Source organism: Bactrocera neohumeralis, unplaced genomic scaffold (assembly GCF_024586455.1).
Source record: "Bactrocera neohumeralis isolate Rockhampton unplaced genomic scaffold, APGP_CSIRO_Bneo_wtdbg2-racon-allhic-juicebox.fasta_v2 cluster11, whole genome shotgun sequence".
NCBI classification, from domain to species: domain Eukaryota; kingdom Metazoa; phylum Arthropoda; class Insecta; order Diptera; family Tephritidae; genus Bactrocera; species Bactrocera neohumeralis.
Genome location: NW_026089624.1, coordinates 1,631,393 through 1,647,041, shown reverse-complemented (window position 1 = coordinate 1,647,041; position 15,649 = coordinate 1,631,393). Strand labels below are relative to the sequence as shown.

The 15,649-nt window shown below is 35.8% G+C and overlaps 1 protein-coding gene across 7 annotated transcripts in view; it reads left to right on the top strand.

Moving 5' to 3' along the window:
* Window positions 1–11,609: 11,609 nt before the first annotated feature.
* Window positions 11,610–15,649, top strand: part of LOC126765673 (putative dual specificity tyrosine-phosphorylation-regulated kinase 3 homolog) — a 293,060-nt gene continuing 289,020 nt past the window's right edge. Inside the window, exon 1 of one of the 7 annotated variants that reach the window (XM_050483344.1) lies at window positions 11,610–11,695. Coding sequence is in view for 1 of the 7 variants with exons in the window: in XM_050483311.1 (XP_050339268.1) it covers window positions 12,762–12,799 (38 nt within the window). In the remaining 6 variants the exon portion in view is untranslated. Of the gene's footprint in view, window positions 11,696–11,734; window positions 13,858–15,032; window positions 15,502–15,649 lie in introns of those variants that run through there. The other 6 variants (XM_050483311.1, XM_050483321.1, XM_050483317.1 and 3 more) reach the window with 6 other exon arrangements.

The following is a 15,649-nucleotide window of genomic DNA, read 5'->3' as shown; positions in this document are numbered from 1 at the left end:
GATCGGTGAAACCTTTTTTATAAGCTTGAATAAAGAAAAAAAAAGCAAAAGAATGTTAAAAAACCGATTTGTATTATGAAATTCAGAGAAGTACAGGAATTGGGCCAAAACCAAGGTGTAAGTTTAACTTATTTCGTTGTAATTTTTATTGAAAAATTAAATGGTGGTATCGGTTATGATGAAGAAATTTACGTCCTGCTCTTGAAAACAGACCGCAGTAGTTCCATGGGACAGACTATCACTCTGCCCGAACCACAATGGCACTTTTAAGACAAATTTTGGAGGGCGAATAATTTCCAGAAGTTCGGAAATTATTTGGCCAGCGATCGCCAGATTTGACAGCACCCGACTATTTTCTTTGGGGTTATTTGAAGGAGCGAGTGTATGTGAACAAGCCAGAGACAATCCTTGAACTCAAGGCAAACATTGGTGCAGAAATTCGAACGCTACAGCCACAAGTTTTGAAAGATGTTATGAAAAATGCTCTAAAAAGAGACATCATTTTTCATACTTTGCGTATATTATATAATCTAAAAGAAAAAAAAAAAAAAATAATAATAAACGGAAAAGTTATTAAACTTTTACACCCCTTGGTTTCTTTTGGCCCACCCTATATTTACCATGTTTCCAATGTGTTGGCGAGGTACTGTGAATAGTAAATAACTAACTTTAAATGGTATTTACATTCGCTGAACATTCAAATGATAAGCCAACAAAAAATATATTTACCATATTTTGTAAATAAATAAAAAGGAGGATTATACCGTCAATGCAAAATTATCAAAAAGGAGTTCCATAAGAAAAATCTGAAGACGCCTCGATGTTAGTCTGACCATGGCTATTTTTTGTCATTGGAGTATTATTGGTTTTCTCTATTTCTTTTGGTTATTTTTTAAAATACGTAGATAGGCTAATACTGATTACTTGTTAGAATGCAACTTTTTTGTTTTTGTTTATACCAAATTTAATTAATTGTGAAGTGTTCGTGGATAAACATTTATAAATATAAGTGTAAAATTCATTATAATTCGGAGGAACACGAACTTTAAATGCAAATATCTTAAAAACTATAACTCAGTGGCAACTACTTGTATATATAAATTTTCTTAATTTGGAGAACCCCTGTTATCTGTACATACCCATCTTAATTTAAAAGTATTTTTATATTTTACATTGACTGGCACATCATTAATTCGTTTCTACGCATTTGTTTTGTATTAAATAGTGAAAAACTAACTTTAAATCATTATTTATCTTTAATTAAAATTTACTTATTCATGCAATAACAAAATGGTTGCATTCGAACAAGAAATCAGAGGGTTTTTTTCTGTTGACAAATTCTAATTCTCCGATAGTCCTAATCTTTCAATCCTAGGAGCAACATTATTTTTATACTCTCGCAACAAAGTTGTTAAGGAGAGTATTATAGTTTTGTTCACATAACGGTTGTTTGTAAGTCCTAAAACTAAAAGAGTCAGATATAGGGTTATATATACCAAAGTGATCAGGGTGACGAGTAGAGTTGAAATCCGGATGTCTGTCTGTCCGTCCATCCGTCCGTCCGTGCAAGCTGTAACTTGAGTAAAAATTGAGATATCATGATGAAACTTGGTACACGTATTCCTTGGCTCCATAAGAAGGCTAAGTTCAAATCTGTCTAAAAACAGGCTGAGCTTTTGGGGTCGAGATTAAACGACTGGAATTTACTTTCCCGTCGTACAAAGATGTCTTATTTTCGACGTCGTGACGATGAAATAAAACCTTACTTTTCTGAAGGAGGTGATTTAGTCTATTGTAATAACGTTCCTGTTGTGACGAATTTATTAAATTTCGAATATGATCCAAGTCACTGGCGACTGTTTATTGAGTTAGTTTGGAGGCAGTGGTACTGCATAACGGAAACAAACTTCCTTCAGTGCCGGTTGCTCATGGTTCTAATATGAAAGAGACTTATGAAAATATGAGATTTATACTTGAAGGAATTGAATACAGTAAACACGCTTGGAAAATTTGAGGTGATTTTAAAGTCATTGCACTTTTACTTGGACTACAGCTTGGTTATACGAAATTTTGCTGTTTTATTTGTGAATGGGACAGTAGAGACAGAAAAAGTCACTATACAAAGAAAGTGTGGCCCAAGCATGAATCACTAACTCCAGGCCATACAAAGTTTAGAAATGATCCTCTAGTGAACCCTGATGACATACTTTTACCACCGTTGCACATAAAGCTTGGCCTGATAAAAATTTTGTAAAAGCTATGCCTAAAGATGGAGATGGATTTTTATATCTAAAAGAGAAATTCCCTAAACTCAGCGAGGAGAAAATCCAAGAGGGAATATTTGTAGGCCCACAAATACGGCAATTGATGAAGGATAAGAGCTTTGAAGAAAAACTGAATGATCAGGAAAAACTCGCCTGGAAATGTTTTGAGAATGTTGTTCAAAATTTTCTAGGTAACCATAAAGTGGAAAATTACAAAGAGGTAATAAGTGAACTCATGATATCATTTAAAGCTTTGGTGTGTAATATGTCCTTGAAAATACATATGCTGGACTCTCATCTTGATTTCTTTCCGGCAAATTTGAGTGCTGTGAGTGACGAACAAGGTGAGAGGTTCCATCAAGACATTTCCTTAATGGAGAAGCGTTATCAAGGGAAATGGAGTCCAGGAATGCTAGCAGACTATTGTTGGAGACTAAAAAGGGACCTACCGGAAGCCAAATATTCAAGAAAATCATAAGTATCTATTAGATATTAGGAAATAATTCTGTAAGTGTGGCTGAATTTAGTACTTTTTACGAAAATATATGTTTTTTTCATTAATATATTATTATTTGGTGGCCCTAAAATATTCAAAATTTGATGTAAATTTTCATGTGACAAAAAAAAATTACAAATTTGTTGACCAGTGTTATTCATCGTTCCCTTACAAAAATAAATTGGTCCAGGACCTTCCACCGATATACAGCTCCAACTCATAACTCTGGGGGACCGTGTTTTGAATGCAGTTCTCCGTATAACGTTCACACGGTCTACGTGGCACAAATTGAATGGCTTCTGTCACTGCTTCTAGCCGGCATACCTCGCTAAAGATAATCTTTGTTAAGGAGAAAATCCTGTTAAATAGCAGGGTAGCTTTGAATAAGAGACTTTCGGGAGTCGTTCATAACTTTTTTTGTTTCCCTTATTCCAATCCACCTTTGTGTAGTTCTGATGGAGCCTGACCCATATATTCCGTCAATTTTGATTTCTTTGCTGTACGGGGGTTTTTAGGTTTGTTCCTGAAAAGATGCGTTCAACTGTTCTTTGCGATATTTTAACAAGAGCATCATTTGGCTTTTTTTTTCTAGCTAGTTTGCTGCGCGATTCTAGAGCGAGCCTCACTAATTTTTGTGGTATGCGCATCATCCCATTTTGGGCAGCATTTTGCAACATACTTATGCAACCAACGGCGCTATTTTTGAACGTGTGCACAATTTTCGCTATTATAGTTTTGGATATTACGTTCAACAGTTATAGACGTGTAAACATGGAGTTCACTAACGCTGAAATTCACGCAATTTTAAAGTTTTCCTTCGTTAAAGGCAAATCCCCTAGAGAAACGTTCCGTGAGATTAATGGTGTTTCGGGGAGATGGTACCCTATCACTTCTAACAAGGCAGGAATGGTTTCGACGATTCAGAGTGGATGAAAATGACACCATGGATAAGACAGCCGGCGGAAGACCTGTGACGACGAATACCGATCCAATCATGGAAAATATCGAGTTGGACTGGCATGTGGCATCTCGTGACATCGCCCAGAAGATGGGAGTTAGTCACCAAACATTTTAAACCATCTGCAGAATACTGGATGCACAAAAAAGCTTGATGTTTGGATGCAGCATGATTTGACGTAAAAAAACCTTTTGGACCGAATCAACGTCTGCGATATGCTGCTGAAACGGAACGAACTCGACCCATTTTTGAAGCGGATTGTGATCGGCGATTGACGGCCAGGAAAGTTTTGCTTTGTGTTTGGTGGGATTGGAAGGGAATCATCCACTATGAGCTGCTCCCTTAAGGCCAGACGCTTAATTCTACCATCTACTGCGAACATCTGGACCGCTTGAAGCAGGCGATCGAACAAAAGCGTCCAGAATTGGCCAACAGGAAGGGTGCAGTGTTTCACCAGGACAACGCCAGACCACACACTTCGTTGATGACTCGTCAAAAGCTCCGGGAGCTCGGATGGGAGGTTTTATCGCATCCACCATATAGCGCCAAGTAATTACCATTTGTTCCTGTCCAGAGGCTTGTAAAAAGTGGCTGTCCGAGCTCTTCGCAAATAAGGAGGGGGCTTCTACGAGCGGGGTATTATGAAGTTGCCGTCTAGATGGAAACAGATTATCGAACGAAACGGCGCATATTTTAACTAAATCCGATCGGTGTAACACTTTTTATAAAGCATTGAATAAAGAGCAAAAAAGCGAAAGGGAGATATTTGAAAACCTGATATATGTATTATAGAAATTCAGAAGTACAGGGTGGGCCAAAAGAAACCAAGGGGTGTAAAAGTTTAATAGCTTTTTCGTTTATTAATTTTTTTTTATTGAAATTAAATGGAGAGTGGTATCGGTTTATGATAGAAAATTTTTTACGTCCTGCTCTTGAAAACAGACCTGGTATGTGGTTTCAGCAGGACGGAGCTACTGTCCATACTGCCCGAGACACAATGGCACTTTTAAGACAAATTTTTGGAGGGCGAATAATTTCCAGAAGTTCGGAAATTATTTGGCCAGCGCGATCGCCAGATTTGACAGCACCCGACTATTTTCTTTGGGGTTATTTGAAGGAGCGAGTGTATGTGAACAAGCCAGAGACAATCCTTGAACTCAAGGCAAACATTGGTGCAGAAATTCGAACGCTACAGCCACAAGTTTTGAAAGATGTTATGGAAAATGCTCTAAAAAGAGACATCATTTTTCATACTTTGCGTATATTATATAATCTGAAAGAAAAAATAAAAAAAAAATTAATAAACGGAAAAGTTATTAAACTTTTACACCCCTTGGTTTCTTTTGGCCCACCCTATATTTACCATGTTTCCAATGTGTTGGCGAGGTACTGTGAATAGTAAATAACTAACTTTAAATAGATATTTACCATTCGCTGAACATTCAAAATGATAAGCCAACAAAAAATATATTTACCATATTTTGTAAAATAATAAATAAAAAGGAGGATTATACCGTCAATGCAAAATTAATTATCAAAAAGGAGTTCCATAAGAAAAATCTGAAGACGCCTCGATGTTAGTCTGACCATGGCTATTTTTTGTCATTGGAGTATTATTGGTTTTCTCTATTTCTTTTGGTTATTTTTTAAAATACGTAGATAGGCTAATACTGATTACTTGTTAGAATGCAACTTTTTTGTTTTTGTTTATACCAAATTTAATTAATTGTGAAGTGTTTGTGGATAAACATTTATAAATATAAGTGTAAAATTCATTATAATTCGGAGGAACACGAACTTTAAATGCAAATATCTTAAAAACTATAACTCAGTGGCAACTACTTGTATATATAAATTTTCTTAATTTGGAGAACCCCTGTTATCTGTACATACCCATCTTAATTTAAAAGTATTTTTATATTTTACATTGACTGGCACATCATTAATTCGTTTCTACGCATTTGTTTTGTATTAAATAGTGAAAAACTAACTTTAAATCATTATTTATCTTTAATTAAAATTTACTTATTCATGCAATAACAAAATGGTTGCATTCGAACAAGAAATCAGAGGGTTTTTTTCTGTTGACAAATTCTAATTCTCCGATAGTCCTAATCTTTCAATCCTAGGAGCAACATTATTTTTATACTCTCGCAACAAAGTTGCTAAGGAGAGTATTATAGTTTTGTTCACATAACGGTTGTTTGTAAGTCCTAAAACTAAAAGAGTCAGATATAGGGTTATATATACCAAAGTGATCAGGGTGACGAGTAGAGTTGAAATCCGGATGTCTGTCTGTCCGTCCATCCGTCCGTCCGTGCAAGCTGTAACTTGAGTAAAAATTGAGATATCATGATGACACTTGGTACACGTATTTCTTGGCTCCATAAGAAGGCTAAGTTCAAATCTGTCTAAAAACAGGCTGAGCTTTTGGGGTCGAGATTAAACGACTGGAATTTACTTTCCCGTCGTACAAAGATGTCTTATTTTCGACGTCGTGACGATGAAATAAAACCTTACTTTTCTGAAGGAGGTGATTTAGTCTATTGTAATAACGTTCCTGTTGTGACGAATTTATTAAATTTCGAATATGATCCAAGTCACTGGCGACTGTTTATTGAGTTAGTTTGGAGGCAGTGGTACTGCATAACGGAAACAAACTTCCTTCAGTGCCGGTTGCTCATGGTTCTAATATGAAAGAGACTTATGAAAATATGAGATTTATACTTGAAGGAATTGAATACTGTAAACACGCTTGGAAAATTTGAGGTGATTTTAAAGTCATTGCACTTTTACTTGGACTACAGCTTGGTTATACGAAATTTTGCTGTTTTATTTGTGAATGGGACAGTAGAGACAGAAAAAGTCACTATACAAAGAAAGTGTGGCCCAAGCATGAATCACTAACTCCAGGCCATACAAAGTTTAGAAATGATCCTCTAGTGAACCCTGATGACATACTTTTACCACCGTTGCACATAAAGCTTGGCCTGATAAAAAATTTTGTAAAAGCTATGCCTAAAGATGGAGATGGATTTTTATATCTAAAAGAGAAATTCCCTAAACTCAGCGAGGAGAAAATCCAAGAGGGAATATTTGTAGGCCCACAAATACGGCAATTGATGAAGGATAAGAGCTTTGAAGAAAAACTGAATGATCAGGAAAAACTCGCCTGGAAATGTTTTGAGAATGTTGTTCAAAATTTTCTAGGTAACCATAAAGCGGAAAATTACAAAGAGGTAATAAGTGAACTCATGATATCATTTAAAGCTTTGGTGTGTAATATGTCCTTGAAAATACATATGCTGGACTCTCATCTTGATTTCTTTCCGGCAAATTTGAGTGCTGTGAGTGACGAACAAGGTGAGAGGTTCCATCAAGACATTTCCTTAATGGAGAAGCGTTATCAAGGGAAATGGAGTCCAGGAATGCTAGCAGACTATTGTTGGAGACTAAAAAGGGACCTACCGGAAGCCAAATATTCAAGAAAATCATAAGTATCTATTAGATATTAGGAAATAATTCTGTAAGTGTGGCTGAATTTAGTACTTTTTACGAAAATATATGTTTTTTTCATTAATATATTATTATTTGGTGGCCCTAAAATATTCAAAATTTGATGTAAATTTTCATGTGACAAAAAAAAATTACAAATTTGTTGACCAGTGTTATTCATCGTTCCCTTACAAAAATAAATTGGTCCAGGACCTTCCACCGATATACAGCTCCAACTCATAACTCTGGGGGACCGTGTTTTGAATGCAGTTCTCCGTATAACGTTCACACGGTCTACGTGGCACAAATTGAATGGCTTCTGTCACTGCTTCTAGCCGGCATACCTCGCTAAAGATAATCTTTGTTAAGGAGAAAATCCTGTTAAATAGCAGGGTAGCTTTGAATAAGAGACTTTCGGGAGTCGTTCATAACTTTTTTTGTTTCCCTTATTCCAATCCACCTTTGTGTAGTTCTGATGGAGCCTGACCCATATATTCCGTCAATTTTGATTTCTTTGCTGTACGGGGGTTTTTAGGTTTGTTCCTGAAAAGATGCGTTCAACTGTTCTTTGCGATATTTTAACAAGAGCATCATTTGGCTTTTTTTTTCTAGCTAGTTTGCTGCGCGATTCTAGAGCGAGCCTCACTAATTTTTGTGGTATGCGCATCATCCCATTTTGGGCAGCATTTTGCAACATACTTATGCAACCAACGGCGCTATTTTTGAACGTGTGCACAATTTTCGCTATTATAGTTTTGGATATTACGTTCAACAGTTATAGACGTGTAAACATGGAGTTCACTAACGCTGAAATTCACGCAATTTTAAAGTTTTCCTTCGTTAAAGGCAAATCCCCTAGAGAAACGTTCCGTGAGATTAATGGTGTTTCGGGGAGATGGTACCCTATCACTTCTAACAGGGCAGGAATGGTTTCGACGATTCAGAGTGGATGAAAATGACACCATGGATAAGACAGCCGGCGGAAGACCTGTGACGACGAATACCGATCCAATCATGGAAAATATCGAGTTGGACTGGCATGTGGCATCTCGTGACATCGCCCAGAAGATGGGAGTTAGTCACCAAACATTTTAAACCATCTGCAGAATACTGGATGCACAAAAAAGCTTGATGTTTGGATGCAGCATGATTTGACGTAAAAAAACCTTTTGGACCGAATCAACGTCTGCGATATGCTGCTGAAACGGAACGAACTCGACCCATTTTTGAAGCGGATTGTGATCGGCGATTGACGGCCAGGAAAGTTTTGCTTTGTGTTTGGTGGGATTGGAAGGGAATCATCCACTATGAGCTGCTCCCTTAAGGCCAGACGCTTAATTCTACCATCTACTGCGAACATCTGGACCGCTTGAAGCAGGCGATCGAACAAAAGCGTCCAGAATTGGCCAACAGGAAGGGTGCAGTGTTTCACCAGGACAACGCCAGACCACACACTTCGTTGATGACTCGTCAAAAGCTCCGGGAGCTCGGATGGGAGGTTTTATCGCATCCACCATATAGCGCCAAGTAATTACCATTTGTTCCTGTCCAGAGGCTTGTAAAAAGTGGCTGTCCGAGCTCTTCGCAAATAAGGAGGGGGGCTTCTACGAGCGGGGTATTATGAAGTTGCCGTCTAGATGGAAACAGATTATCGAACGAAACGGCGCATATTTTAACTAAATCCGATCGGTGTAACACTTTTTATAAAGCATTGAATAAAGAGCAAAAAAGCGAAAGGGAGATATTTGAAAACCTGATATATGTATTATAGAAATTCAGAAGTACAGGGTGGGCCAAAAGAAACCAAGGGGTGTAAAAGTTTAATAGCTTTTTCGTTTATTAATTTTTTTTTATTGAAATTAAATGGAAAGTGGTATCGGTTTATGACAGAAAATTTTTTACGTCCTGCTCTTGAAAACAGACCTGGTATGTGGTTTCAGCAGGACGGAGCTACTGTCCATACTGCCCGAGACACAATGGCACTTTTAAGACAAATTTTTGGAGGGCGAATAATTTCCAGAAATTCCCAAATTATTTGGCCAGCGCGATCGCCAGATTTGACAGCACCCGACTATTTTCTTTGGGGTTATTTGAAGGAGCGAGTGTATGTGAACAAGCCAGAGACAATCCTTGAACTCAAGGCAAACATTGGTGCAGAAATTCGAACGCTACAGCCACAAGTTTTGAAAGATGTTATGGAAAATGCTCTAAAAAGAGACATCATTTTTCATACTTTGCGTATATTATATAATCTAAAAGAAAAAATAAAAAAAAAAATAATAAACGGAAAAGTTATTAAACTTTTACACCCCTTGGTTTCTTTTGACCCACCCTATATTTACCATGTTTCCAATGTGTTGGCGAGGTACTGTGAATAGTAAATAACTAACTTTAAATAGGTATTTACCATTCGCTGAACATTCAAAATGATAAGCCAACAAAAAATATATTTACCATATTTTGTAAAATAATAAATAAAAAGGAGGATTATACCGTCAATGCAAAATTAATTATCAAAAAGGAGTTCCATAAGAAAAATCTGAAGACGCCTCGATGTTAGTCTGACCATGGCTATTTTTTGTCATTGGAGTATTATTGGTTTTCTCTATTTCTTTTGGTTATTTTTTAAAATACGTAGATAGGCTAATACTGATTACTTGTTAGAATGCAACTTTTTTGTTTTTGTTTATACCAAATTTAATTAATTGTGAAGTGTTTGTGGATAAACATTTATAAATATAAGTGTAAAATTCATTATAATTCGGAGGAACACGAACTTTAAATGCAAATATCTTAAAAACTATAACTCAGTGGCAACTACTTGTATATATAAATTTTCTTAATTTGGAGAACCCCTGTTATCTGTACATACCCATCTTAATTTAAAAGTATTTTTATATTTTACATTGACTGGCACATCATTAATTCGTTTCTACGCATTTGTTTTGTATTAAATAGTGAAAAACTAACTTTAAATCATTATTTATCTTTAATTAAAATTTACTTATTCATGCAATAACAAAATGGTTGCATTCGAACAAGAAATCAGAGGGTTTTTTTCTGTTGACAAATTCTAATTCTCCGATAGTCCTAATCTTTCAATCCTAGGAGCAACATTATTTTTATACTCTCGCAACAAAGTTGCTAAGGAGAGTATTATAGTTTTGTTCACATAACGGTTGTTTGTAAGTCCTAAAACTAAAAGAGTCAGATATAGGGTTATATATACCAAAGTGATCAGGGTGACGAGTAGAGTTGAAATCCGGATGTCTGTCTGTCCGTCCGTCCGTCCGTCCGTGCAAGCTGTAACTTGAGTAAAAATTGAGATATCATGATGAAACTTGGTACACGTATTTCTTGGCTCCATAAGAAGGCTAAGTTCAAATATGGGTAAAATCGGCCCACTGCCACGCCCACAAAATGGCGGAAACCGAAAACCTATAAAAAGTCATAACTAAGCCATAAATAAAGATATTAAAGTGAAATTTAGCACAAAGGATCGCATCAGAGAGGGGAATATTTGGAAGTAATTTTTTTGGAAAAGTGGGCGTGGCCCCGCCCCCTACTAAGTTTTTTTGTACATATTTCGGAAACTACTATAGCTATGTTAACCAAACTCTACAGAGTCGTTTCCTTCAGGCATTTCCATATACAGTTCAAAAATTGAAGAAATCGGATAATAACCACGCCCACCTCCCATACAAAGGTTATGTTGAAAATCACTAAAAGTGCGTTAACCGACTAACAAAAAACGTCAGGAATACTAAATTTTACTGAAGGAATGGCAGAAGGAAGCTGCACCCTGGGTCTTTTTTAAAATTGAAAATGGGCGTGGCGTCGCCCACTTATGGACCAAAAACCATATCTCAGGAACTACTATACCGATTTCAATAAAATTCGGTATATAATATTTTCTTAACACCCGGATGACATGTACGAAATATGGCTGCGGCAAATTTTTGTTTATCATATTTATCAATATTTTTTTTATTTGTGAAATAGTGTTCGTCAACTATTTCTCTGCTTTCATGCCAATATTTCCCTTTCTTATGCAAATGTACTACGATACGATTTTTCGCGTTTCAGTGGTTGCTTGTTTACCATGTGCCAAAATTGGTGTTTAAGTGACTTTACCTTAAACCTTACCTTTTTTTACCTTAAAGAGTAGTGCTATGTAGTGTATATGTACATATGTAGTAGTGCTAAAATAATTTTTAGTACACTCATTCGCTTCATCAGTAATAGTGCAAGAATAAGTGGACGATAAAATGTATGTACTATATTTTACCAAGGGTGATATTTTGCTTAAACATTTTTCTACACATACTACCTCATATGAAATCAGAAGCCACTAATCCCATCGAAAATACCTGCAGTTTTGTCATATTAACGAATACTGGGGACAAATAATTCGTTAGTTGCGACTGACGTTTTGAAAAAAAGTCCAAAGTATTTTAACAAATCTGACTATTATACATATATGTAAGTATATTATTTTTAATACTTTCTTAGTTTATTCTTAAAACGACAGGCGTTTTCTACGGTTGCAATAGTCCGGCAGAAGTTAATATATTACTTAAGGTATAAGTATACTTAACTACTAAAATTATTAAGTTTAATGTAATTAACCCCCAAACCTTTTAAGCTAAATTTACCAAAGTTGCTCAGAAGGAAGTTTTTAGCATTCTCTTCAAAAAGAGAGTTAAAATCGGATTATAATCCCCGCCCACTCCTCATATAACGGTTATGCTGAAAGCCACTAAAAATGGGATAACTCAATAAATTAAAATGTCAGACATAATAAAGCTTTATAGGAGCCGGTATAAAAATTGGACATTGGTCGTGGCACTGCCCATATATAGGTGAAAACCCCGGAGGTGCTTTACCAATTGCTCTAAGGACATCAAATTTCTGTGAAATACTGAAAACTTTCATCGTTAAGTAAGTTACCATAATTTAATAAAAATAATTTATAACTAAATGGCACTGATCGGTATGAATGTCTTTATAGCAATGAAACACCGTTGTTAGAGCATTCCGCTTACTACCTAAAATAGTAGGAAAAGTACCGTTAGAAACATAATTGTTTTTATAGAATATTATAAAGCTTTAAAATAACATCATTCTTTCTTGGAATGGGAGCACATTTTTTCAGTATTTCTCAGAAATATAATTTCTTTATAGCAATGAAACAAAGTGTATAAGCCAACATGTAAGAGCAGACTGTTCCTACGACAGTCGGGTCTACGTAACAGGAACGGACCCGGACTCGGAGTGTTTCCATATTATGAGATCAAAAAGCCGACTTTTGCGTATTTCAAAAATACGCTCTTAAAGTTTTGTGTTGAAATTTTTTAAATGAGGAAATCTTATCCGCCGCTGCTTGGCGTAAACTTTTTTTTTCGTAAAACCAATTTTTCCAGTAGGTGGTACGTCGAAAAGACGCATTATTTAAAAGATTTTAAAAATGTTAAAAATTTTAAAATTATTCGTTTTTGGCTGAGATCATTTATTTCTTCCATTTGCAGTATGTGTACCTCATAAAGGCATGTGTACAGCTGCAAACATGAAAATAGCAGTACCTATGTGAGTTTTGTATAAATCCCAGTTAAGGAGCATAATGAACTCCTCCAAGCATTTTTTGCTGGGGAGTTTTCGTACTTGATTGATGTGACGTTCCGACGTTTGCTGGTCTGAACACGTCACGAAACATACTATGCACGGAACAACCTGGAGTTTTCGAGTGGTTTTCGCACGAAGATTGGAGCGGAACTAATTGCATGCATGTGGCCATGTAACTTGTGGCCCACTTCCGGTGTGTCTTAAGATCTGAGCAGGTCTTAATATGGCTTCGGCCATTGCATGTATTGCATCTTGCTGAGGTGGAGTATGGATGTAGCGCAAACGCAGCTACACTCCGCTCCACTAATGACAATCTTAATCTAAAACTCACCGAACCCAACAGGGTTAGTTCGCCGAAAAGAGCCCTTGGACGGATAAAATCCGGCTCAATTTCGATAATGTAGAACCGGCTGTCGTGATAATTGCCAAAATGTTAATAAACCCGTGAAAGCTGTAACTTGAGTAAAAATTGAGATATCTTAATGAAATTTGTACAAAAAATTCGAGTTCGTAGATGGGCGTAATCAGACTACTGCCACGCTCACAAGCGCCATTAACAGAAAACGTAAAAATTGCCATAACTAAGTACTAAATTAAGATATAAAATTGTACTTTGGTGGCAAAGGGGATCACAGTTCGCAAGGGGCATCTGTGTATAATTTTGAAAAAGTGGGCGTGGCCACGCCCTCTAATATGTTTAATGTACATATCTCTTAAACCACTATAGCAACAACAACCAAATTTGCTAAGATCAAATTATAGAAGAACTACCGACAGTGTAAAAATGGGTGAAATCGGAAGATAACCCCGCTCACTCCTCATATAACGATACTGTTCAAAATTACTAAAAGCGCAATAAATCCATTACTAGTTACGCCAGAGTCATTAAATTTTACCTCGGAGATGGTATAAGAAGGCTTTATGAGACCTGGTGTAAAAATTGAACAATGGGCGTGGCACCGCACACTTTTTGGTGAAATCCCATATCTTGGGACCCGACCAACCGATTTCGACTAAATTTTGTACGTATAATTTTTCTAATATTCAAATTTCTATGTTACAGTGTGAAAATAGACAAAATCGGACTACAACTACGCGTACTTCTCATATAACACAATTTAAAATTTCATTTGATTCTTTCATTTTCCAGTACATTAATGAAGAGGTAATTAATATAACAGGAAAAAATTTTACAGTAATAATGCCCTTAAAGTAGGGCATCTTTTGACCAAAAATGGTCCAAATTCAACCAAAACTGTCCAAAACCCTAGATACCGAATATGTGGACCCCAGAATCTATAGTTGATTTTTGACCGAAAATATCGGTCAATGTGTGAGATAAATAATTGAAATTCAGGGTTAATCCTTCTCTGACAGTGGTATGTCTGTATGACAAAAATTGGTCTAGACCGTCCAATACTTCCCCCAGCCTCCATATACCTTATATGAAGATTTTCGAACTTCCAGGTGACTTTATGCTGGATATATCAGCAAATATTTAAGTTATCTCCATGAAATTGGGAAAGCGTGTTTTAATCATGTGTCTTTGTGCTAAAAATGGATAAATTTGAGCGAAAACTTGACCTGGCCTCCTTAGGCCATTACCAGGATTTTCGAGCATCCGGCTGACTTTGCTCCATATGACTGGTGATTGTATGAGAGGTACCTTAATGATAGTAGTGGAACCCTCCGTAAAATTACTGGTTTTCGCGATTTTTTTTATAATGTTGAAATTAACTAATCGGTCCGATTTTTTTTTATAAATAAATACATTCCTCATAAAAAAATAATTTGTTAATGTTTATTGGGTAAATAATAGTTAAATAAAGTGTTGAAAAAAAAATTTTAAAAAGATTATTAATTTGTAGGAAAGTCGTTATCGCGCTATGGAAGCTTTGTTTTTTGTTTTCTTTTGTTTTTGAAAATTGACAAAATGGCTACGATTTGAACAAAATGCATCGATTTTGGCCCTTTTTTCGAAGGTTTTTCGTAGAAAAAAATAAAAAGATATGAAAAACATAGCGCGATAACGAATGACGTTAAAAATATTCTCTCCAAATGGAACTAGATATCTTCAAAACTCTTTGAGAGTGGAAACCGTTTTGAAAAACTCCATTCTAAGAAAATCGCGTTTAAAGTTTGGAGTCGCTATGTTCCTTTTCTACAATAAACACTGTAGCGACCTTAATAATTTAAATTTCGATTTCAAAATTGGAGAGAATTTTTATTACAGTGTATAACATCCGATAATGCAACACAAAAAAAATCGATTTCTCGAAAATTTCACACTGAGACGATCCCTTAATGGATAATATCGGGTCGATACTAATCCGGCTCTTATATATAACATACTCGTATAATGACTTTCGCTTTTCTAACAAATCTTATTCCGAATTTGTCGGCCAGTGTAGGAGTTACATAAAGTATATGTATATGTGGCGACATCCACAATAAGCATATCTTTAAATTTATTTACTTCATGCATTGATAGGTTAATACTAAGTTCATTTATATTAGTACAACTAAAGGTTAAGTTATCCTACATTCTACTTTACATTGGTATCCTATGAGTTACAGTACTGCTTTCTCTCTTACATATTTAAATATGCAGACACCAATGGGAATTTTATAACTAATATAAGTGTTATAAAATAGGATTAAATGAGGTAAGGTCAAAAATTATTTAATTCAATAATTTTGAAATCTAATTCGACTAGTAGTAGTACTGTAATAGACGCAATTTGAGTTCTGGAAAAAAGACACTGAGAGAGCCACTATAGAAGACCACTTCATTATGTAGAGTGTTGAAGAGCT